The sequence below is a fragment of the Heliangelus exortis genome, chromosome 7 (assembly GCF_036169615.1).
Source record: "Heliangelus exortis chromosome 7, bHelExo1.hap1, whole genome shotgun sequence".
In the NCBI taxonomy this organism is placed as follows: Eukaryota; Metazoa; Chordata; class Aves; order Apodiformes; family Trochilidae; genus Heliangelus; species Heliangelus exortis.
In genome coordinates this window covers 13275326-13297961 of record NC_092428.1, presented here as the reverse complement: position 1 = coordinate 13297961, position 22636 = coordinate 13275326, and the positions used below count along the sequence as shown (strand labels likewise).

At 38.9% G+C, this 22636-nt stretch overlaps 1 protein-coding gene across 3 annotated transcripts in view; it reads left to right on the top strand.

Annotated features, from left to right (window-relative positions):
- PCDH15 (protocadherin related 15) overlaps positions 1-22636 on the top strand; it is a 344988-nt gene that overhangs the window by 60823 nt on the left and 261529 nt on the right. For 2 of the 3 annotated variants that reach the window (XM_071748908.1, XM_071748907.1), the window contains exons 3-4: positions 12340-12354; positions 13051-13116. In XM_071748908.1, the coding sequence (XP_071605009.1) occupies positions 12340-12354; positions 13051-13116 (81 nt within the window). The remainder of the gene's footprint in view (positions 1-12339; positions 12355-13050; positions 13117-22636) is intronic. The other variant, XM_071748909.1, reaches the window with a different exon arrangement.

Below are 22636 nucleotides of genomic sequence, written 5' to 3'. Positions count from 1 at the left end.
CAATTTTATCTGTTTAGTTTATCTGTTTATACACCAATGGGTATAGTGGCATGGGCTTGTGGTTTCATAGCTCCAGGGGCTTAGCAGTTCTTTTGTTTTGTCTTCAAGCCTTAGAGTTCTTATTCTGCTAAGGAGGAATTGATTAACAGGTGATGAGAGTCCCTGCTTGGCTAATAACGTTCTGGGTGCTCAAAGAATCATGATGGAGACTACTGCATTTTACATGTCTTTGAATTGCTCAGTATAAAACTGCAACTAAAGCTACAGGCGTGGTCTCCAAGCAGCTCCATATAATCAGTGAACCAGTAACTGTCTGATAATTAAAGCAGCTATGAACATACTGACACAGAAAGCTAAAATGAGTGAATAGCTTCAGGTAAATGATTGTTTTCTTCATTATCCAGAAACAAAACCCATAATCAACCAGAACCTTAGAATAATTTAAAAAATAATAATTTCATGCTTAAAGAGCATAAACAATCATACACAGAAAATAATAATAGAAAGTCCTATAGCTGTGCTCAGCTGTGTTTTTACAGTCCTTGTGGGTAGGACCTGTGTATAATTAAGTACTAGAGGTATGAAAAGAAAATGCCTTGTGTGCCTGTTCTTCCAGTGTAATCAGTGGCTTGGATATTCTCTTGTGCATATGGCTAACACAACATTAACCTCTCCATTACAATCAGTCTGGGTATCAAGTAGAAGCTGAGTACTTACATGGTTGGTGTGCTACATTATCAGTGCCTGCATGCCAGGTAAAATAAAAAATAGGGCTGAATGGTGGGGTTAGGAGGGAATAGTTTTTGTCAGTACTGAATGCTAAGAATGCATTTAAAACATACAGTAAAACCTGTGCAATTGCTATCTCATCTGCAGGAGTATTTTCAGTGTTTTTCATAGATGAAAACCTTACAGGGAGAATCTGAAAACTCCCCTATATCTTTGTATTTCCAGTTGAACAATTGAAACTGAGTCAGAAACATCTTGGAGGGTGCTTCGTCTATCACCTTGTTGATGGCCTCTCTGTAACCTGTGGGTCCAAACTATTATTGTCTTTTTGTACTTCTTTGCTGCCCCTCCTTGCTGATGTAAAAAATGTCAGTGAATATGGACTTGAATTGGACTGATTTAACATGTCTGCCTACTGATACTATTCCTTTCCAGTCAAATGCTGTTTTAAAAAGTGTTTCTCTGTAGACCTGGAGGGAAAAGGATCACGGGTGGGCAGAAGCCTTTTTTGCTGCTTCTAGTTTTCCATAGGAGCCAAAACACTGAGGAGAGCTGTAGCTGTACAAGAACAGATGATCAACCTTAATTTCTGTCATCAGATTTATTTTGAAATTTTGGTCGTCTTTGTAACAAGAAGCTGAACTGGCATTTTATGTTAATTTACCCGTATTCATTACAAGCACCAGGTTTATTTGTTAATAGTTTTTATGGTGCTTCTTTGCTGTTTGGTGTCTTGGGAAGCGCAAAGTTACCACCACTTTTTCTGTTTTAGCAAAAGATATTTTCCCCAGATTAGAGATAGGGAGAGATTTTGATCATAATCAGTATATCCTATCAGGTGTTTATTTTTTTTATTTATTTTCTAAGCAGGGAAAAATTGAGAAGTAAATATTTTGAGGGTTTGGAGTCATATTGTAAGGTATATGAAATGTTTTTTCCAGTGTAGCAGAAATACAATTACCCTGTTTTGTGTTTTGTTTTTTTTTTTCTTTTTCCAATTTATCTGTTTTCTCAGGATAAAGATTTCAGACAGCAGATGTACTATGCTTAGACTGCATTTTCACTGATATTAATTACAAAACCACAGAAAATCATCTGGTCTGGAGTGTGTGAGTTTGTGGAAGATGTCTTTTAGTGTTTAGAGCTTGGAGAGCCCACACAACAGCATCAGCCGCTTTGCTTGACTTTAACAACATGTTTTGGGGTTGCTTGTCATGTTTTGGGAATCCTCTCCAGGGCACTATCTGCTGAAAGATGCCCAGTCAAACATTCCTTTGTCTCATCCCATACCTCTTTCCTTACATACCTGCTTTACAGGGAGAGGCCTAAAAACCTTAAATTTATTAAAATAAGCCTTAAATTGGTTCAGAGTCAAATGAAAGTAGTAACCTCTTTACATTTACCAGATAATTTTTTAATTAATAGGACTCAAGCTTTTTAAACACAAATATAATTATGGAAAATCTAGCAGGAGTAACAGGTGATGCCATAGACATGTTCTTCATCTCAGTAGCTGGCTTATTAAACAGATGCTTCAAAAAAGAGCTACTATTTACACCTTCAGTGCTTTTTACCCAAAGGTTTTTCTAAAATATATTTTTCTAAAATATGTTTTCAAGGAATGTTGAAGAAATCATTAACTTTGCATGCAAGCTTTTTATTTCTCCGGCACTTTTTCAGGAACGTTTTGTTTGGAACTGGGAGATGTTTGTGAATTTCCCTGAAAATGTAAATAAGAACTGAAGGAGCCAGGGAGACAAAGTGCAACTAAGTCAGAATTGGTATAATTAGTATTATAGTTATTATAGGTGTGAAGAATTTTAATTATAAAATTAAAATTTTATAATTTTTTCTTAAAAAAATAGGAATCAAAATGTGCAACTAATCAGAAGAAAAATAACTCTTTGTAGCTATTCAACAATGAAGTCCTTATTGCTTTTGTCATTAACTCAGGCTAAGGCTGTTTAGACACAATCTAAATCTGTGATGGGTAGAAAACAGTTCAGACTTCAGTTAGTGAATCCATTAGACCATAATTTAAGCAGACATTTCAAGGGATGATGCTTTCTGTGAAGTCTTAATACTTGCCTTGCTCATAGATGAGGAACATGCAACTGGATGTGACTCGATCAGGTGGCATGGAAGTGGCATGCACAGTATCTTAAATGCTTTCACACTTTTATATGGGAAAGAACTTGATCTTTCCAGTTCTGGAGCCTGCTTTCCACTCACAGCTCTGGACCTTTTCACCCAGGCCAGGGCGGAGGGGGAGGGGAAGGCAGCATTTTCCAGATCCTTGGCTGATTGATTTTTACACCTGTGAATATGTGCCAGCATCCTCTGTGCAATGACAATTTCACTTTATTAAGCCTCAAGAACTCGATTTTAAGTAGTAAGTTCATTGTGTGCTATTTCCTGGATTCTCCTACTACACATATGCTTGGAAATGCACTTAAAAAGCAGATAATGATAACTTTTACAGTCTAATTGGCCTTTTGCCACTCATGTTTGACACAGTGTCTTCTACTTAAAATATCTGCTTTCAAAATCAAAGAGCAGTGCCTATCTTCAAGATGGTGTTCAATGGTAATTGAATAGTAATTTAGTAATTTAGTAATTTAGACACAGTATCAGGTTCTGTATTTTCAAGGTGAAAACCTCCAGGTCAGTCCTCTGTCATCCAGATGGTTGTTTCTGCAGGTATGGGGTAGGGGATACTCTGGTCTGTGCTGGACAATCCAATGGAATCCTGTAACCATAGGACATAGTGGCTTGTCCACTCATAATGGGGTTATGGTTCCCAGAAGAGGAAAAACTTGGTACTCTGCTGTTAAAATCAAAATGTAGTTGTGGATTAGAGTTGCTAATTTTAGCAGCATTAGAGTAAATGTTCAAGGACCTGAAGGAATCAGGTGCCTTTTAAGTCACGGAGTTGTCTTGCTTCCCTTCATTTCCATGAAGGATGCAGCAGGGTATTACTTTATTGTGACTTCCTCACCTTCTGTCACTGCTGCCTGATTCCTGATTAAATTACAGGAAGATGTTGATCAACATTAACTTCATTAGAGAAGCCATGAGAAAGATATTTATAGGCACAATATGCGGATATTCCCCAGTTGCTAGCTAGTTAATTACCTGAAACATAAACAGTCCTAGAAGTGGCAGGTTAATTAGTGCAGCCTGATTTTTGTGGAGGTGGGTGTGGGTTACCTGCTGGAGATTTGGCACGTAAGGTACCAAGTGGCATTTTCTTGAACTATTTAAATATGTACAGCAAGTAGTGCTCAGTCTGGGAGAGGTGACTGCAGGAGAGCAAAGCAGCTTCTTGCCAGAATTTACCTCCAGTGGTAGAACAGCAACTTCACTCTTGGTTTTTGCTTAATATGTGAATGTTGCTGATGTTTAGGATGAGGGAGTTATAATCTTAAAAATCCCAAAGGAGTCTGAGGCTTTACATCAGTATAACTTTTTTCTGGTCAAAGCACTACATTTAAAAGAAAGTTGCTGAAACCATAGTCTCAAGAATAAGGTTCAATGCTATTCACTTCCAGTAATATAAGATTCTAAAATTTTACATCTGCTTTAAAAATTAAAATATTCCTGTGTATAGCAAAATTTAATTAATATTTTCTCTACATTTAATCTTGAACTTCCTCTTAATGCTGCTTTCTTTGTCTCAGCTAATTTCAGTCATTTCTGTGGAAGATAAACTTTGTTTTTTATGTCTGTTGTGTACAAAAAAGCTCCTGGACTGTAATGAGAGAAACTGTTAAGGGAATGTGAGAAGCCTCATAAGTAAAAAGCTATTTCAGTAGCAATGAACATTATTATTGAGCCTAAAGTCTAAAAGTCACAAATTTAACCTTTAGGAACAGGGGAAGGCTAAATACTATTATGTCATCTGTAGTGAGTTTAGCTGTCTGCTCTCCTATGTTTCAGTTAATAAATGCTAACCCCTTTTTATTTTAATGTAAAGAAATTTCAACAGTAGTAAAGGTTACAATATCTCTACTGCTTTTTCCAAGTTGCTTATACTAGTAGTTAAATGTCTGCTTTTATACAGCAGTTGAAGTTGCTGTGACTTTAAAATTTGCTAATAGTACTTGGATTCCATTTTATTCCAAATATTGAATATTTTTTCATCCTCCTGTATGAAACTTTTGCCTTAAATGCATCACACAGGTAATAAGGAAAATGCAAATTCAAAAATGCCAAAAGCAGCATGAAATTTTAATGGTTGGTGCATAGTAGTGGTTAAATTCAGGTTTAGTAAACTTCTGAAGTTTAAGCAATTCTGAAGATATTACAGCTCAAGTCATTCAGTGCATTTTAATGGTCTTAAAATTACTTCTTGTAATAGCAATTTTGCATGCTACTTGGCATAGCATCATATCTTTGTGGTTTACAATGTTTTCAGGCACAAGTATGATTTTAAAGACTGTCAACTCCAAAGCTGCTTATAAAATGGGAAGTTGTTTCAATGAAAAGAATATTGCCCAAAAGAAGGATGGCGTGGTGTTTTACTGGAGTAGTAGCAGTAATATAGCAATTCACAGCACTTGCAGGGCAATTTTCATGTACCAAACAGTTTATAGATATTATATCTGCACAAAAATGGTTGGAGGAATGGAGAAATAAAGCTACAAAATAGATTAGCTGTTTACATATTCTGTATTAAAACACATTTTCTAAGGCTGTGAGAACAAGTGCTTACAATAATACTCTTTATTTTATGTCCTTTTTGCACTTGATTATCTCCTGGACTCAGCTTTTGTCCAGTTAACTCAAAATTCAGCTGCAGATTTGAACACTTAACTTATCTTTCACTTGAATCTTTGTATTTGTGAGCTCTGTAATCGGGAGTTGTGCTTGACAGTGTAGGTTTAAGAAGTCTTGCAGACGGGTTTGAAGTAAACTCAAGTTTGCTGTCATTCCTTCCCAGTTTCTACAATTAGATATGTCTGTCAGGAAGAGCTGAAAATGCTCTGTGAAAGCCCTTCTTATGCTATTTTCAGTACAGAGCAATTGTGGTACAGGCCTGCTAATATAAAAAGTTATGCCAAGCTCATCCTTAATTGCACAGCTGTAGTTCAGAATTTGGTCACACAGGAAACAAGGCAGGACATTTTCCCCTTAAATAGGTTGCTTAGTTACTCAACTTAAATGTATGGTTCTGTGTAGTTCTTTATTAGGAACTGTGTTCTGTAAATTGAGTTATTTAGAGAGAGACTCTTTCATGGGTTTTTTTTCTATGAGCATTCCCTGATGAATGAGCAGTGGAAGTATAAACATGGCATGTAAGGCCTTTCAAGGGACTGTTTACTTCATGAGCGAATGGGGCGTTTCTGAGAATAAAGTGCATCTGAAAACAGAAAATGATTTTCCAGTAGATTTAAATGTGAGGAGTTTTAGCCTCAGCTACTGCCAGAGTCTGTGTTAGAATTTTGCTTCTGGCCATCTCCAATTCAAATAAAACAGAGCACACTATTGCTTTCCCTGCACATCGCAAACTCCCAGGAGGTTTGCTGGGAATTTCAATCTATAAAACGTGTGGACTTAACTGTATTCATTGCTACTCTGTTCTGCAAGCTTAGTTCTTAGCTCTTTTGAAAGAGGCTTTCTCAGTAGCTTGTACCCTCTCCAGCCACTCTGGTGATTCAGAACCTGTTCTTGTAGCCCTTGTTGCTCTGGCAGCATTAGGAAATCAATTACTGCAGGTGCTTTGGCCTCATTCCATCTGACATCTTTTGAGCAGCGTCTACACAAACTCTCTTTAATTTCTATCCAGTGATCAGGCAGAAATCATGTGTCTATTTCTTTCCTCATCACTTCTCATCAATTTCTTATTTAAAATGGCCACAATATTATCAGTGTCTCAGGCCTGAGGATTGGTTATCAGTAGTTCTTGCTGTGTATCTCCAGGACTCACACAAATGTTCTGGGTGCTTAGCAATGCAGGAGAAATGTGAATGTGGAGAGAAAGGCTTTAAATACTTCGACTTCTTAGACCTGCTTTCAGAGGTTCAATTTTCTTTCTCTTTCAATATAGATGGAAAGGCTGAAGATGAAGAAAAGGGTATGCCTGAATTAAATCTGTTGATAAATGCCTGTTGCTCTCACTGAACTAAGGAGAGTTTCTGAATGTTGGGTGTTTGCTCTGTTTTATTCTCAGTAAAGCAAAGTTAAAATGCTTATAAATCCAAAGGGGAAGAAACAAAATTTTTAAAATCTAGACTTTTTGCTCCAGTTTATGTCCTAGAAAACACCTGTCTTCTAGGCTTTTCTCTAACTCTGCTTCTACTCTTCTGGCTCTGGAAAACAGTTCTGGCTTGCCTGAATTGTTGGGTTTTTTTGTGGTACCAAAAATGACTTGTCAGTGATGGAAAACTATCTCCGTGCAGTTGATGTGATTGAGGCTCTTCGTCCAGAGGCTCCAGAGTTAAAACTGGCCACAAAGCACTTTGGCTAAAGATGGAAACCAACTGTAATATGAAATTTTTCACATTACTATTTTTGGTATTCACAGTACATACTTACTGAAGTGGACCAAATCCTTAGGTCACTTTAAATGACTGATTTTCTTCTCCAATATTTAGGGATCACAAAAGGATTTATTGCAGTCATAGAGATTATTGATGGTCAGTAAGGAGTGGTTAGATACTGTCTCTTCCTGCACCAGCATGAAGTGATAGGATGTGAACAAGGAGTGACTACATTCTAATTGAGCTTGCTCTAAGATGTTGTAGATGCTACATGCTTTCATGGATTCAGAAAGAGTCTGGAAAAAATAAAAAATAAGGGCTAGTACTGTATTATCAGCATATTGTATTTGTAGGCTGTGCTTGAAAATAGGTTTGAGTTTTTCCTGTTGAATGAATATGACTTTATTTTGGGTGTTGGAGTTGTCAGGCCTTAATTATGTCCTTTGAGTTCACAGCTTTAAAGGAAAGTGGATACTAGTGTGACGGACATTACTTTTCAAAATGTATTTTAATGGGGATTGAATGTACAGGCTAATACTGGGTAATTGTCAAGTTTAACATTCTGGATCTCATTACACATAAATATGTAGTAATTGCATGGTGTGATTTTCTGACTCGGGGAGAATCCTTAGGTAAGTAAGGGACTGATGCTGAGGGGTAACTACCTCTAACTTCATGTCTTTGTTGTCAGGCAGCTTCTAGATGTGTGTGAGGCTACAGTCATCTCTGTAAGGGTCTGGTGGAAATGACAAAAAGAGTTCAGGAGAGTAAAGCACACTATTGTTAGTCCCAAAAGCAATGGTTGGGAAGGGCTGTTGTTGGGCAGTCTAACCCCCAGCTTGTCATGGGACTGTCTCCACAGAGGTGTCTTCATGTTGTATGTCAGTTCCCCAAACTTGAAGGTTCTCAGTAATTAATTCAGTAACATTTGTTCTCATTTTCATTGATCTTTCTCTTTACTTGAGCTGTGCAGTTGAAATAGAGAGCGATCCTCCAAGTGCTGTGACAGTGGCTTCAAGAGGGCAGGGGAAGGGTGAAAGGAAGATGGTCAGGCAGCTCTCCATTGGCAGAGGATGGGATTCTTCCAGCTGCTATGTTTGTTTTGGCTGAGGCTGTTTGACCTTGCTGACCATCTTACCTAGACAATGATTGAGGGCTACTTCTGAGCTATGTCATTAAAAATCATTAGAAATGACAATAATGAAAATTAGCCCTCAGAAGCCAAATGGATCTGAGCCATGTAACTGTTCCCTGAAGTCTGTTGAATGGATTTTCACTTCTCTCCCTAAGAGACAGGCCATTTGTTTATCTGCCTTTGCTTTGATCATATAACTGTAAAGCAAATACACTAGTTAAATGAAACAGGTAGATTGATGGTAGGAACAAAAATGCTTTTCTGGAAGCTTTTAGATTTTTCATAGATTATTGGTTTATTAGTAAGTTTTATTTTCCTGATACCTACTGCCTTTTCGATAAGGTGGCTGAGGTAAGGGCACTGCTACATCTGGATTACATTTACCAGTTCTGTTGCCTAAGCATAAAATACATCTTTAAAACTGTAGATAGAGAAGCTTATTTTTGCCTTTTCTGTGTTTCTTCAAGTATATTCATTTAGGGTGATTTGACTTCCGTGACTACTCCATTATGCTCAGGAATTTCAAGAGAAGTTGATTTTTGTTGAGAAACTTAGAACAAATAAATGTAGAACAAACAGGCCATGGGTCAGCATGTGGCTTCTCCCAGTGTCTCTGGTAGAGCAGAGGTTTCTTCTGTCAGTAGCACAGGTCAGACATGCTCTGCAACATGTTCCTTGCTGGCTGCTATTTGCCAGGCAAGGGGCTCCTTTTTGATGAAGCAAATCATGGAAAGTGTCCTGTCTTAAAGGTGTATGTCATTATTCTGGTAGTAATCTGCAGCATGAAATTGAAATAAATAAAATACTTGATAGATTTATACCCACATAAGGCCCACAGTCAAAACAAGGCTCTTTAAAACAACACAAACGGGAAGTAAATATTTCCTTCCTAAGTCACCTTTGACGCTGCTATTGTCCATCCTTGTTTATGTTGAATAATGCAGTTTATTATTGCTGAAATGATTTCTGCTGAGTAACGTTTAAATAAAACTTCAGAAAAACATCTCATAATATTGCTGAGGAGCATTCCTTATAATAAGCAAATGAAGGTAAGTTTCAAAAATGCAGAAATTTCAGTCTTAGGCTGTTTCTGCTATGGAAAGATGTTTCGGATTCTGCATTCTCTGCCAGTCCAACAACCAAAAAATGTTCCTTTATTTCCAAAATTTGTGGGCAGCATTTCTTCTTTGTACTCTAGTGTTCTTTGCTCTGGTATTACTCTTTAGGTTAAGTAGCTTGTATTTCCTTCTTGATATTTATCCAAGTGTATTTCTAGAGAGCTTTCATTTTCCTAGGCTAAATAATTCCAGCACTGTCATCTTTGTAGGATGGACTCTCCATCCTCCTGATGATGGGAATAACCTTTCTGTGCACTTGGCTTAGTCTCAGGATGCTCTTACTCATGTATCCAGTATTTCTCACCAGATATGGATGGTGCTGGGTGGTATAAGGCAGAGCTTGAGCTTACTGAGATTTTATTGCTGCAGCTCATTGATTGTATTTTGAAAGGGGAAAAAAAAGGCATCACCCATATATTGACAAGGTGTAACTTGTCTTTAAGATTTTTAATTAGAATTATTGTCTCCCTCTGAATGGTAATCTGTGTAGGACTCCAATTTTAAATTTATTTGTCCAGTGTTTGGTGAATGTGAAACTAAATAAAGGTGTGACATTGTGGTTTGATCTGTGAGAAGGGGAGGGAACAGTGACAGGCATCTTAACAAGCAATCGTATTCTGTTGCTACTGCCATGGTTGAAATTACGTGAAATAATGTGTAATCTCGTCTCTATGCAATAAAACTACATGTTTCTTCAGAAATTTCTTGTTGGTGCCATGAATGTGATCCACAGCAAGATTCCTGCTGCACATTTTCATTTATTTTCCTTCTTCCTTAGCTACAGAAACAATTTTGGCTATTGCTCTGATTTCTCATTTTCACTGAAATTTATCTCATGATAAATTTTATTGCTTTACCTGCTCACAGCCTCTGCAAATTGCTGAATTTAACTGCCTTTTCTCTGAGACTCTCTACATCCAGATTTCAATGCTGAACATTGATTGTAAGCATAACACATAACTGTTTTGATTACAATCTGAAAATCCTTACATGTCTGTTGGAAGGTCAGTCCTGTGAAAACACTATTAACATGCAATTGTAATTTTGTAAAATTTTGAAAATTTGCAACTAGAGGCTGGTCTGATTTGAGTGAACTTTTCATTGAGACATCCAGCAAGGAGAAAACATCATCATGACATGATACGTGATGGGGGAAACACTCATTTGGAGAAGGAAAGTAAAAAGGAAAGGAAAGGAAAAAGAAAAGGGGAAAGGAATCATGATTATTCTTTTGATAAGGCATATGCAACTAGGGGAATTAAAACTTGTACCTGCTTTGGATTTCTTTTTGGTGGCATGTGCACTGATAACTATTCAGTGGTGAATAGCAAGACCATTCATGGAAAAAAAAACCTCTCTGAAAGTTTGTACTCATGAGCTCTGTTGCCCTAACAAAGAGTCTGTTGAATGGTCATTCGGTTAGCCAAATCCTGAACTCCTAGAAAACTAAAACACATCTGCTGGAAAAGTTAAAGTTGTGTCTGATAAGGTCTTTTTATTTTTATAGCATTCACTCTTTAAAATAAGAGCAGTGGAAAGAAAAATCATTATTTCATGTAGATATACAAACACTGCTTATCTTCCTACACAGTATGCGTGCAGGAAACTGCAGTGAAACGAAAGGCGTAGTTTTCCAGATTACTTTTTTCAGATGGTTAATGACTTTAACTGCTTTAAAATTATGCACAGAAAATATTCAATTTTTATATACCAAACTAGAGCATATAAGAATAAAAGAAATACATACGGATAATTTGTTCATTAAACAGTTTTATTTAGACTACTTAGCATAGCAGACCAAGTGGGTTTGTGAAACTACAAGCTGTGTCAGTGATGGAAGGAAGGTGAGTGAATGAGCACCCATACAAGCTCTGTAACTTTCCTTCAGAGCAAGCTTTGCCTATTTGTCTTTAAAAAACCCCAAATAATTGGTGGACTTTAAAAATTAGTGTTAATTCAGATGTCAGTCAGGCTGTTCATAAACATTAACAGCCTTAGGGTGTGTTGTGCTATCCTTACCCTTGGTGTTGAGAAGTTTGGTTGTGTGATGAAACTCCTGAGCTGAACAGCAAAGCTGTTGCTAGAGGAAATTGCTATGCCACTGAGATGTACTTTGGAGGCTTCCCTTAAATGGAGATCTGAATAAATGCTTTGCTGTTTTGATCTTCCTTCGTAGGTCTTGTTTGTGCTGGGTTAGTTATAGTCTGCAATTAGCTGCAGTGCAGTTCTTTTTATGTTGATGAATGTGTAATTTTTATAGGATGCTGGGAAATAGCATTTTACCTCAGCTTGCTCTTGTGTTTAATTTATAGATTATTTTCTGCTGGGATATTTGTGCAAAGTGTTTAGACCTCTCAACTGAAATAAACTGATATTCCAGCATTTCTTTCCTTGGCTAGAATCCAATTAGAATATGTTGATTCTTAAAAAATGGGTGGTAGCCATCCTTGCAACTGGGACCATGTCAGTAGGATGAGAGGAGGATCTAAATGACTTTAAAAATGTTAACTGCAATCTCATATGCAGTTCTCTGTGGTGAAATGAGAAAGAGAATGGTTGTCTCTTATCACACTATTTCAGTGGTACTGAGAGGCTCTTTGAAAATGAGAAATGCTTCTTAATTAACTTTTGTTTCTGTGTGCTTTAAAGAGGTAATATTTCTATTTAATGTAGAAAACCAAATCATTCACAAACTACAGTCATCACATATAGTATATGTGCTTTCCTATATTTTAAGACTACACCTATGCATTTGCTAGCTCTGCATGTATTGCTTTATGTCTTTGAACCTATCTTTTGAGTAAACCAACAAAATCTTATTTTCTTTCGTTATTCTGCTCTGCTTCCATTGATGACTCTAAACTTTTGACTCCAGACTGGCAATATGAGGGTAAGGTGTCAAAATGTAACTTCCTGAACATTGCTTGTCTGTTTTTCATTTTTCCTTTCCTTAGAACATTATTACAATTCTGTTAATTTTCTTTAACCTAGATCCTTTTGTTGCAATTAAGTTAAATTATGCTTGTTTCTGTTGTGAAGCTTTAATTATAATTTATATCTTTTAATCATTCCTCTGTTATTTCTTTGGGTTAAATTACCATCCTGTTATCTCTGTCCTGAAGAATTTCTGCTTAAGGGAATCCCTCGTGGTATCTCTAGAGCAAGACAGAAACAGGTTTACAGTGTAGTCATCAAGCTGTACAGTGGTGGTTTATGACTACAATTTGGGGGATGGGGGTGTTCATGATCTGGAAAGGAAGGCTCATCTAAGACATAACACAAAAAAACGTGAAGGTTTTGCTCTTTAAATGTTTGTTTTAAATACAGATCAGCATCTGAGATGTTAAATCCTTACTTAAAAAGTTCTCCTTTGCTTTATAAAGTTTATCTGAGAAGAAAGCAGCTCAGATTTTGATCCTCTGTGAGCATAGTTTAGCTAGCAGTTGTAGCTTGTATGTACATCATATATAAGTGAATATTGTCTTCAGTATGCCAAATATAATGACTTGTTTTTTAAAAAAACAGTAACAACTCCCACAGATCTTTCTTCTGGAATTAGAAATAACTTCTCTTTCCATCTTTATAGATTGCAAGTTGGCCAGAACAGGTCCTCCAGCCACAATAGTTCCTATTGATGAAGAAAGTCGGAACGGTGAGTGCAGTTCTGTTTTCCTGCCACCCCTGTGGTTACCCTGGGGCTGCTGATAAGAGGGGTAGAGGCATTTGTGGGGCACTGGAGCATCCCACTCAGCAGGGAGGAGCCCTGTGCTTCAGTTTTATGGATTGATCTCAGAAAACCTGGTAACAAGGGACTGCGGGTAGAAAGGTGACAGCAATCTAAAATGTTAAAAGGTGTCATTTCTTCCTGAAAATTGTATATGTTGATGGCTTTGGTGTTTGACTTTATAACTCATGTGAATATGCATTCAGTTTTAACCAGTCTTTAGACCACGATTATTGGTAATACATCAGTAGTTTACCTGCCTTGCGTCTACTTTATTGGCTTGTTTTTCACCATCTTACTTCTTATGTTGGTGTGATGTTGCCAGAGGTTCAAGTTTGGGCCAGTCTTTGCATTAGTTTTTGGTGTGGCTGGGTAAAGGTGTGTGTCTGAAGTCAGTAGAATAGTTTATCAAAAATATTTTCAAATAATTTGTTATTTAGTGTCAAAGTTAGCAATATATGATTCTTAAAAGTTATAGCAAAACTACAGTAATAGACATATGGATGATATGCTATGATTCTATGATTCTGTGATGACCAAACTTTGTGTTGGAATTGTCAATAGATGCAGAGAAAGTTGCCTGTTTATATTCTTATATATACAAATATGTCTCTAGGTCACTAGTAACTGGTTTATTTTAGTTCCTTGCGCTGCACCTGTTAAAGGTCTGTTGCTGATGTTGGACTGTGTTTTTTAAGGTTTTAGAATGAAAATCTCTCTTTTTTTTTTTTTTTTTTTTTTTAAGAGTGAAGATCTCAAAACAACTGAGTTAACACCTCTGTGTTAACTTGCAATGTTTCATCCAGAGCACATCTTAATTGTATTCTGGCAATAATGTCTCCCCTGAGCCTTCTCTTCTTCAGGCTAAATAACCCCAGTTCCTTCAGTTACTCCTCATACACCCTCCAGACCCCTCACCAGCCTCACAGCTCTTTAGACACACTCCCAGGACCTCAATGTCTTTCCTATACTGTGGCTCCAAAAACTGAACACAATAATCAAGCTGTGGCCTCACTAGGGCTGAGTATAGGGGCACGATCACTTCCCTAGTCCTGCTGGACTCACTGTTTTGGTTACAGGCCAGGATGCCACTGGCCTTCTTGGCCATCTGGGTACACTGCTGGCTCACGTTCAGGCTGACATCCACCAGTACTCCCAGGTCCTTCTCCACTGGGCTGCTTCCCAGACACTCCTCCCCGATCCTGTAACGTTGCAAAGTGCAGGACCTGACACTTGGTCTTGTTAAACCTCAGACCACTGACCTCAGCCCCCTGATCTAACCTGTCCAGATCTCTGCAGTGCCTTCCTACCCTTGAGTAGATCAACACTCTCCCGCTCAATTTAGAGTCATCTGCAAACTTGCTGAGGTGCACTTGATCGCCTCATCAGATCATTGATAAAAATACTAAACAGAACTGGCCCCAGTACTGAGACTCGGGGGGACACCACTTGTGACTGGCCACTGGGCTTAACTCCATTCATCACAACTCGTTGGGCCCGACCATCGATGTTGTTTTTAATCCACAGAACAGTCCACCTCTGTGTTCCATAGGCCACAAATTTTCAAGGAGAATGCTGTGGGGGATGGTGTCAAAGGCCTTACTAAAGTCCAGATAGACATCATCCACAGCCTTTCCCTGATCCAGTATTTGGGTCACCTGGCATAAAAGGAGATCAGGTTGCTCAAGCAGGACCTGCTGTTTATGAACCCATGCTGGCTGGGCCTGATCTCACCATTATCCTACATTTGCCATGGGAGTGCAATATGTTACATTATAGCTGTGTTCCTGCAATGAATCCTAAAAGGGGTGAACATTACATTTCGTAAGGTAACAATGATTTTTTTTTTTCACTTTTCCTCTGTTTAATTGAAGAGGTGATAATACTTTACACCATATTAGCAGCAAAATTTAATTCTTCTAGATGCACAGGTTTTTCTTTATAGTCAGGGAGTTATTTTCACCTGTGGATTTTCTTTTATTACGGAATTTGAGACTTGGTTTTAACTTGATTTAAAGACAGAACGAACTGGATTTATCCATACTTCCTAGCTTTTCACTGACATTGTTCCCCATTTTTGGAGCAGCCTTCATACACAGCTGCCTGTTTTGGTTTTTATTCTTAACATGAGCTTACTGAAAGTAAAAAATGCTTTGGATTTTTATTAAAATGGTTTTAATGGGAAGTAGACTATTGGGAAATTACTTCTAAAAGAGGCAAAAGTGAGATTTATTAGATACGACTGATTAAAATGGACTGTGGAACAAAAGGCAGAGGTTGGGGGAGGAGCAGGCAGGCTGCAGGGTTGGAGGATGTTAAATGACTTAATGTACAGCTGGGGTACACAGACAGTATCTCTACCTCTGTTACCATATCTCTACTTGTTACCATCTGCTTGATGTTTGCCTTTGTCTTTTAGTTCAGAGTAGCTACTAAGTTAATGGAATATGGACAAGTAATATTCAAATTTTAACAGTTACTCTTTTACATATAAGTTATATCTGGTGTCTTGATAATGCATTCATAATAATGACATTTTGCATTTTGTTTCTGTTCTTGCCTGTTCTAGGTAAATCTGGAAATGTTCTGGTTTTTGGTTTTTTTTCCTTTCTCTATCTGCTCTTATGAATGTATAGAGTGATTATAAATAACTGGACCATCTCCACGAATCATATGAACCTCTGTCTACATATCTCTCTGTAATCCTCATTGGAGATGTTGGGTACTTATACAAACACAAGTAAATGCAGGAATGAGTTTTCATAGCAGTAGGAGGCTCTGGTATTATTTTGGTATCTTTTCATCTTTTGCTATCTTGGCAGCATTTATTTGTCAGCCTGACTTCCTGAGAAGGCGAAAGATGTGTGATGACTAGAAATACCTATCAATAACTCATTGTCATAAGGGATTAAATGCAAAATATAGCACAAATATGCAGAAAACTAGGCTGTGGGTTTATGGGTTTTTTTGTGGTTTGGGTTTTTTGTTTGTTTTTTTTTTCCTGGTACTATTGGAGAAATTATTTTCTGCTTAATTGCATGTAATGCTGGAAGAATAGACCTGATTACCAAGGTATATTGACAATGTCACTGAAAATTTCCATGCCATACCAAACTACTTCAACTTGTTTTTCTGGGGCAGTTGATAGGGATTGAAGAAAATGTCTCTAGAGGCATAAAATCTGTAACCTTGCTTCTGAGATGGACTCAAGTGTACCAGTACATTTTCTGTGAACTCTGTGTGATGGCTTCCACCCAGCTAGGACTTAATAAAATTTTCAGTGACTGCCAGCATGGGCTGAAATTGAACTAATGAGCCTTAAAGATTAAAGGTCCTCCAATCCATTTGCTTTGTGGATCCAATACTGATTTCAGTCAAGCTGATTCAAGACATTTTGGCTAGGGGGAAAAATGGATTAAGTTAAAATAGCATTTTCATATGCAGAAGGCTGTTGTGGTTGAACCGAAGGTGTATGGAGAACAACACTTGTAAGGAATTGTGGCTCTATGGTCTTTTTGTACTCATCTGTTCCAGAGTAAGGAAGAATTAATAGGAAGGATGTTTCTGCATCTTAATTTCTTCAAGTACATCTTTCATACAGATATAATGTCTCTGACAATGTTACTGTTTTGAAATTCCTTAATCTGAGAATATTTTAGTTTTGCAGCTCAGTTTCGAAAGTGCCACTAAGGTAGCCAACAGATTGCAAGTCAGACAATGTGACACCCATATATAAGAAGGGATGGAAAGATAATCCAAGAAATTACAGTCCTGTCAATTTGTATGCAGTGCTGGGGAAGCTGATGGAGCAGATAATACTGAGTACTGTTATACAGCACGTGAAGAATAAGCAGGTGATCAGGCCCAGTCAGCCTGGGTTTATGAAAGGCAGGTCCTGTTTGACAAACCTCATCTCCTCTTATGACAGGGCAACCTCCTTATCTGATGAGAAAAAGGCTGTGGATGTTTTCTATCTTGACTTTAGCAAGGCATTTCACACAGTTTACCACAGCATTCTCAGAGAAATTGACTACTTTGGCTTGGATGGGTATATACTTTGCTGGGTTAAAAAATGCTTGGGATGCCGAGCCCAGAGAGTTGTGGTCAATGGAGTTAAATCCAGTTGGTAGCCTGTCATGAGTGGTGTCCCCCAGGGCTCAAAGCTGGGGTCATTCCTGTTTAACATCTTTATCTATGATGTGGACAAGGGAACAAGAGCACCCGTAATAAATTTGCAGATGACACTAAGCTGGGTGGACATGTTCACCTGCCTGAGGGCAGGGAGGCTCTACAGAGGGATCCAGACAGGCTTGATCAGCGTGCCAAGGAAAACTGCATGAGCTCCAATAAAGCCAAATGTCAGGTCCTGCACTTTGGCCACAACAGCCCCCAGCAGTGCTACAGGTTTGGGGAGGAGTGGCTGGAGAGCTGCCCAGCAGAGGGGGACCTGGGGGTGCTGAGGGAGCTGGGTGAACATGAGCCAGCAGTGCAGCTAAGGGGGCCAATGGCATCCTGGTCTGTATAAAGAATAATGTGGCCTGTATAAAGAACAGGGAGGTGATCTTACGTCTTATATACACCTTGGGTACTGTCTTGGCGCCCTCACTTGAGTTTGAGGCCCCTCACTACAGAAAATCAGGGACCTACTGGAGCATGTCCAAAGAAGGGCAGCAAAGGTGATGAAGTGTTTGGAGCACACATCTTAGAAGGGGCGGCTGAGGGGGCTGGGGTTGTTCAGCCTAGAGAAAGAGAGTCCTTACTGGTCTCTACAACTACTTTAGAGGAGGTTGTTAAGGGGAGAGGATTGTTCTGTTCAGTGAAGTTACAAGTGACATGAAAGAATAAATGGCCTCATGTTGCAGCAGGGGAGGTTTAGATTGGATGGCAGGCAGAATTTCTTCACTGAAAACATTACCAGGCATTGGAACAGGCTGCCCAGGGCAGTGGCAGAGTCACCACCCCTGGGGGTATTTGATTGGTATAGACCTAGTGCTTAGGGATGTGGCTTAATTAAGATCTTGTCAGTGTAGTTTAATGATTAGACTCAATGATCTTGAAAGTCCTTTTCAACAAAGGTAATTCTGTGATTCTGCATAATTGCTTTAAAATACTATTTTAATATATTTTTTAAAAAAGTCCACTGCAGGTCAACTTAAGTTACTAAAACCCAGTGTGTTTTTTCAACACCCAGATTTAGTTGTGAGAAGTGTGTTATTTTACATCTTAAGGTGTTGCATTTTAACAGTTGCTGAGTGCTAATTAGTGGAACTAAAATCTGCAGCAATTAATCTTGGCATTTGTCCCTCTTAAAGTCTTAGGAGGGGGAATAGGCTGAGATGAGAGGTGTCAAAGGAATTTCAGTACAATAGTGTCCTGTATACCCCATAACTCTCTTTACATGTGTGTGGCAAATATACAAACCACCGTAAGTTAGAATACTAGTCTATAAAATTTTGTAAAGTCATGTACATGTAACTAAAACTCATTTTAGCTGTATATTTTTTATACTGACAATTAAAACAGTGCATGTCAAGCTTCTGCTTTCCACATTTTTTTTAGGAAAAGCAGCACTGGGCAGGAAGGGAGGTACCACCCATCACACAGTAGTGAAGTGTCCTAGTGCAGCCTCATCACTTTTGGAAGGAAACTGTCTAAACTGTTTCCATTGAAGGATTGTTTGTGGAGCATGCAGGTTCACGTGTCTGTAGGCCTATAAAGTCTTTACAACTCTGCATAAGGCTCCCTCCTTGGAGTTGTTGCCTTGGTGCTTTGTTTACCAGGAGTGAGGTGAGTCAGCTGACACTCAGTGGAGATAATATAAATTATAAATGAGATTAGCCAAAGCCTCGTGTACTCAGCACCTGAACAAGACTTAAAGATGTTCCAGGGGGATTACCAGGACTAAAATAGAGCAGAACTTTAAACCTTAGCTCTAGGTTTCTTGCCACAGGAGGGAGGACTTGGTGTTCATATAATATGTAGAGATGCTAGCATGTTGCATAGAGGTGTTAAAATTTATAGTTATATGTTCTTCTAAGTTATTGTCTTTATGAGCCTCTCTATCTGTAATAATAAACCAACATATTTTCATCTGTTACTTGCTATCATTCAAAAATCAGCGAGGTTATTCTGAGAAAAGAAGTCTCTCAAGTCTTGGATATTTGCATACTTGTGGGAATGAAAGAGGCCAAGCTGTAATGGACTGTAACTTTGTCTTGATTTTTCCTCGTTTCTTCCTAAAGGGGAGCTTGTGGACTCTTTGCATTTAATTTTCACTAGATGCAGTATTTCTTTTGCAGCCGCTAACAAGTGGATTTCCATAGTGGACAAAAATCAAATTAATCACTTACTCGTGTTTATCATTCATGTGAAATGTTTCCAAGGAGAAAGTGCTTCAGGGGATTGACAGCCTGAATTCTGCAACTATCTGTATTGCCTGTGTATCTGCATATAGATTTTTCTCACATCTTTAGACTATCTTAGAGCTTCCTGAAGTATTTGTGAATGCTTTTTACCAGCTGTGAAAAGTATTCCTTTTCAGATACATCTTCAACAAACTTAAATCTGGTTTCCATAGCAATGGAGATATGGTATGTTAGTGATGCGTCCCGTAAAGTCCAAGTCTTGCAGCCAATAAATAAATCTTTGCATTAAATACTCTCTTTCTGTACAAGGGAAAATGGAGTTCAAATCAACTTTGCTTCTGAACCAGCAACTTTTCTTCAATTATAAAACTTATTGTTCTTACTTTAAAGGTAGTGCTGCTTTCTTATCATAGAATCATAGAATCATAGAATAGGCTGGGTTGGAAGGGACCTCAGAGATCATCGAGTCCAACCCTTGAACAACTACCGCCGCAGTCACTAGGCCATGGCACTGAGTGCCATATCGAGTCGCTTTTTAAATGTCTCCAGGGACGAAGAGTCCACCACCTCCCCAGGCAGCCCGTTCCAATGTCTGATCACCCTTTCCGTGAAAAAATTCTTTCTAATATCCAATCTGAACTTCCCCCGGCACAATTTAAGGCCATGCCCTCTTGGTTACATCTGAGAAAGCTTTAATAAGTCTTGATACTTGTCAGTGGAGGATTGCAGTCCAGTCTGGTGATACCAGTGACTGCAATCCAGGTGGCTAATGTGACTGTAATATTGAGCATCAGTGGTCTTATGCTGTATTCATGTGCTGATACTAATCCGTGAGTGTTACTGCTGGCTCTGTGTAACATTACATTAGCCAGCAATACAATGTGATCTGGATCAAGCCTTGGCACATAATAACATTGTCAAATTAGGACATGCAGTATGGAGTTTATTCTGGCTTTACAGTTTTATATAGGAAGAAAGTTGATATGTTAGCTCTAATATCTGCCAGATTAAGTAGCTGCACGTAGAAGGACTTACTCTTTCAGATTTTTTTAGACAATTTTAACAAGTGGATTTGTATGAATTTGTGGATGCCATGTAGCTGCAGACTGAACTTGCCACATTGCAGGATGATGCATAGTTCAGCCCTATCTTCCCACAGATTTGGTAGCCTGGGTGTTTCCTTGTGATGCTTCCCTAAGGCATCATGAAGGCAAACATCTGTTCCATTGGCTGGATTAGGTTGAGTCTAGATGTAGCTCTGCAGATACAGTTAGGTCCCAAGGCCACCCACAAAGGAAAACCCACAGCTTAGTGTCCACAGCCCTGGCAGACACTGTTCTGGATCATTCAAGGTGTTCTTGCGCCATTTAGGAGGGTGTTGGTTAGAGAAAGGAAGTCAGCTTGGGCCATGGAAAATCCACTGGGAACAATGTGCAATCCAGGAAAGTTTTTTCAGTAGCATAGGAAGGGGGGTTCCAAGCCTGCTCCTCGGCTTGTAGGTGGGAAGTGTGCAGCACGGTGCAATTGCAGGGTATCAGGGGAGACTTAATTGTAGCTCACTTGGTTTATTCTTCTGGCAAGACTATTCACACTCAAGGATTTTCTAAATGCTCTGGTTCAAGTGCTGTCCTCAAATTTCCAAATTGGAAATTGTCCAAAATGGAGGAAAATTGGCTAGTGTGCCTCAGCTTAATTATGAACTTTTAGGTTAGGTTATTCCTTTTTTTCTGTCCTGACTTATGCACTTTGTTGCCAGAGATAAAAATTTTCTTCTTTTGGATTCAGATACAGCCAATTAAGGCTAAGGCTTATTTGATCTCTATCAGCTGTCCCAAGAATCATTATCAAATGCAACAATAGGAATTTTATGAGACCAGAACAAATTTCTATTTCAAGAAAGGGTAAATTGCCTTGAAGAGTGTAGGTGCTTTTCTTGTCAGGTAAGAAGGCTTAGAGTCGAGCAGGTAAATGATGAATGTAAGAACTAGATGTTAGAAAATTCTCTTATATTCTTGTCATTGTTTCAGTGGACCAAGATAGTTTTGATACAAGTGCGGGGACCTAAAGAGAAGGTCTTTAGGACCCTGATGGATCCGACAGCGGTGGAACACAGAGGGGTCAGTATTTTACTTTGCATGAGACCAGTGAAAAATCTGGCAAAAAAGAAAAAAAGAAAAGCGGAGGAGGTTGATGCCAACCAGCTTGGCTTCACCAAGGGCAAATTGTGCCTGAAAAATTTGGTGGCCTTCTATGACCTGGCCACTGTGTTGTTTGATACAGGAAGAGCAACTTATGTCACCTACCTGGACTTGTGCAAAGTGTTTGCCACTGTCCCACACAATATCCTGGTCTCAGAATTGGAAGGATATGGATTTGATGGATGGACCAGGCAGCTGTGTGGTCACACTCAAAGAGTAGTGGTCAATGGCTTTATGTCCAAATGGAAAACGGGGATGAGTGGTGTTCTGCTGGGATTGGTACTGTGACCAATGCTATTCAACATCTTTTTTTGAGACATGGGAAGTGGGATTGAGAGCACCCTCAGCACGTCTACTGGCAACCCAAAGCTGTGTGGTGTGGCTGACTTGCTGGAGGGAAGGGATGCCATCCCAAGGGACCTTGACAGGTTTGAGAGGTGGGTCCATGCAGACCTCATGAAATTCAACAAGGCCAAGTACAAGGTCCTGCATCTGGTTGGGGCAATCCCAAGCAGAAATGCAGGCTGGATGGAGAATGAATTGAGAACAGCCTTGAGGAGAAGGACTTGAGGGTTTAGTTGATGAGAAGGTCAACACGAGTCTCTGGGCTGGTCAAGGGAGGTGATTCTCCCCCTCTACTTCTGCTCTCCTGAGACCCCATCTGGAGCACTGTGTACAGTTCTGGAGCCCTAAACAAAGGAAGGACATGGAGCTCTTCGAGCAAGTGTAATGGAGGGCCACAAAAATGATCAGAGGGCTGGAGCACCTCTCCTATGGAGACAGGCTGAGAAAGTTGGGATTGTTCATCCTGGAGAAAAAAAGGCTCCAAGGAGACCTTTTAGTGGCCTTCCAGTACCTGAAGGGGCCTATAAGAAAGCTGGGAAG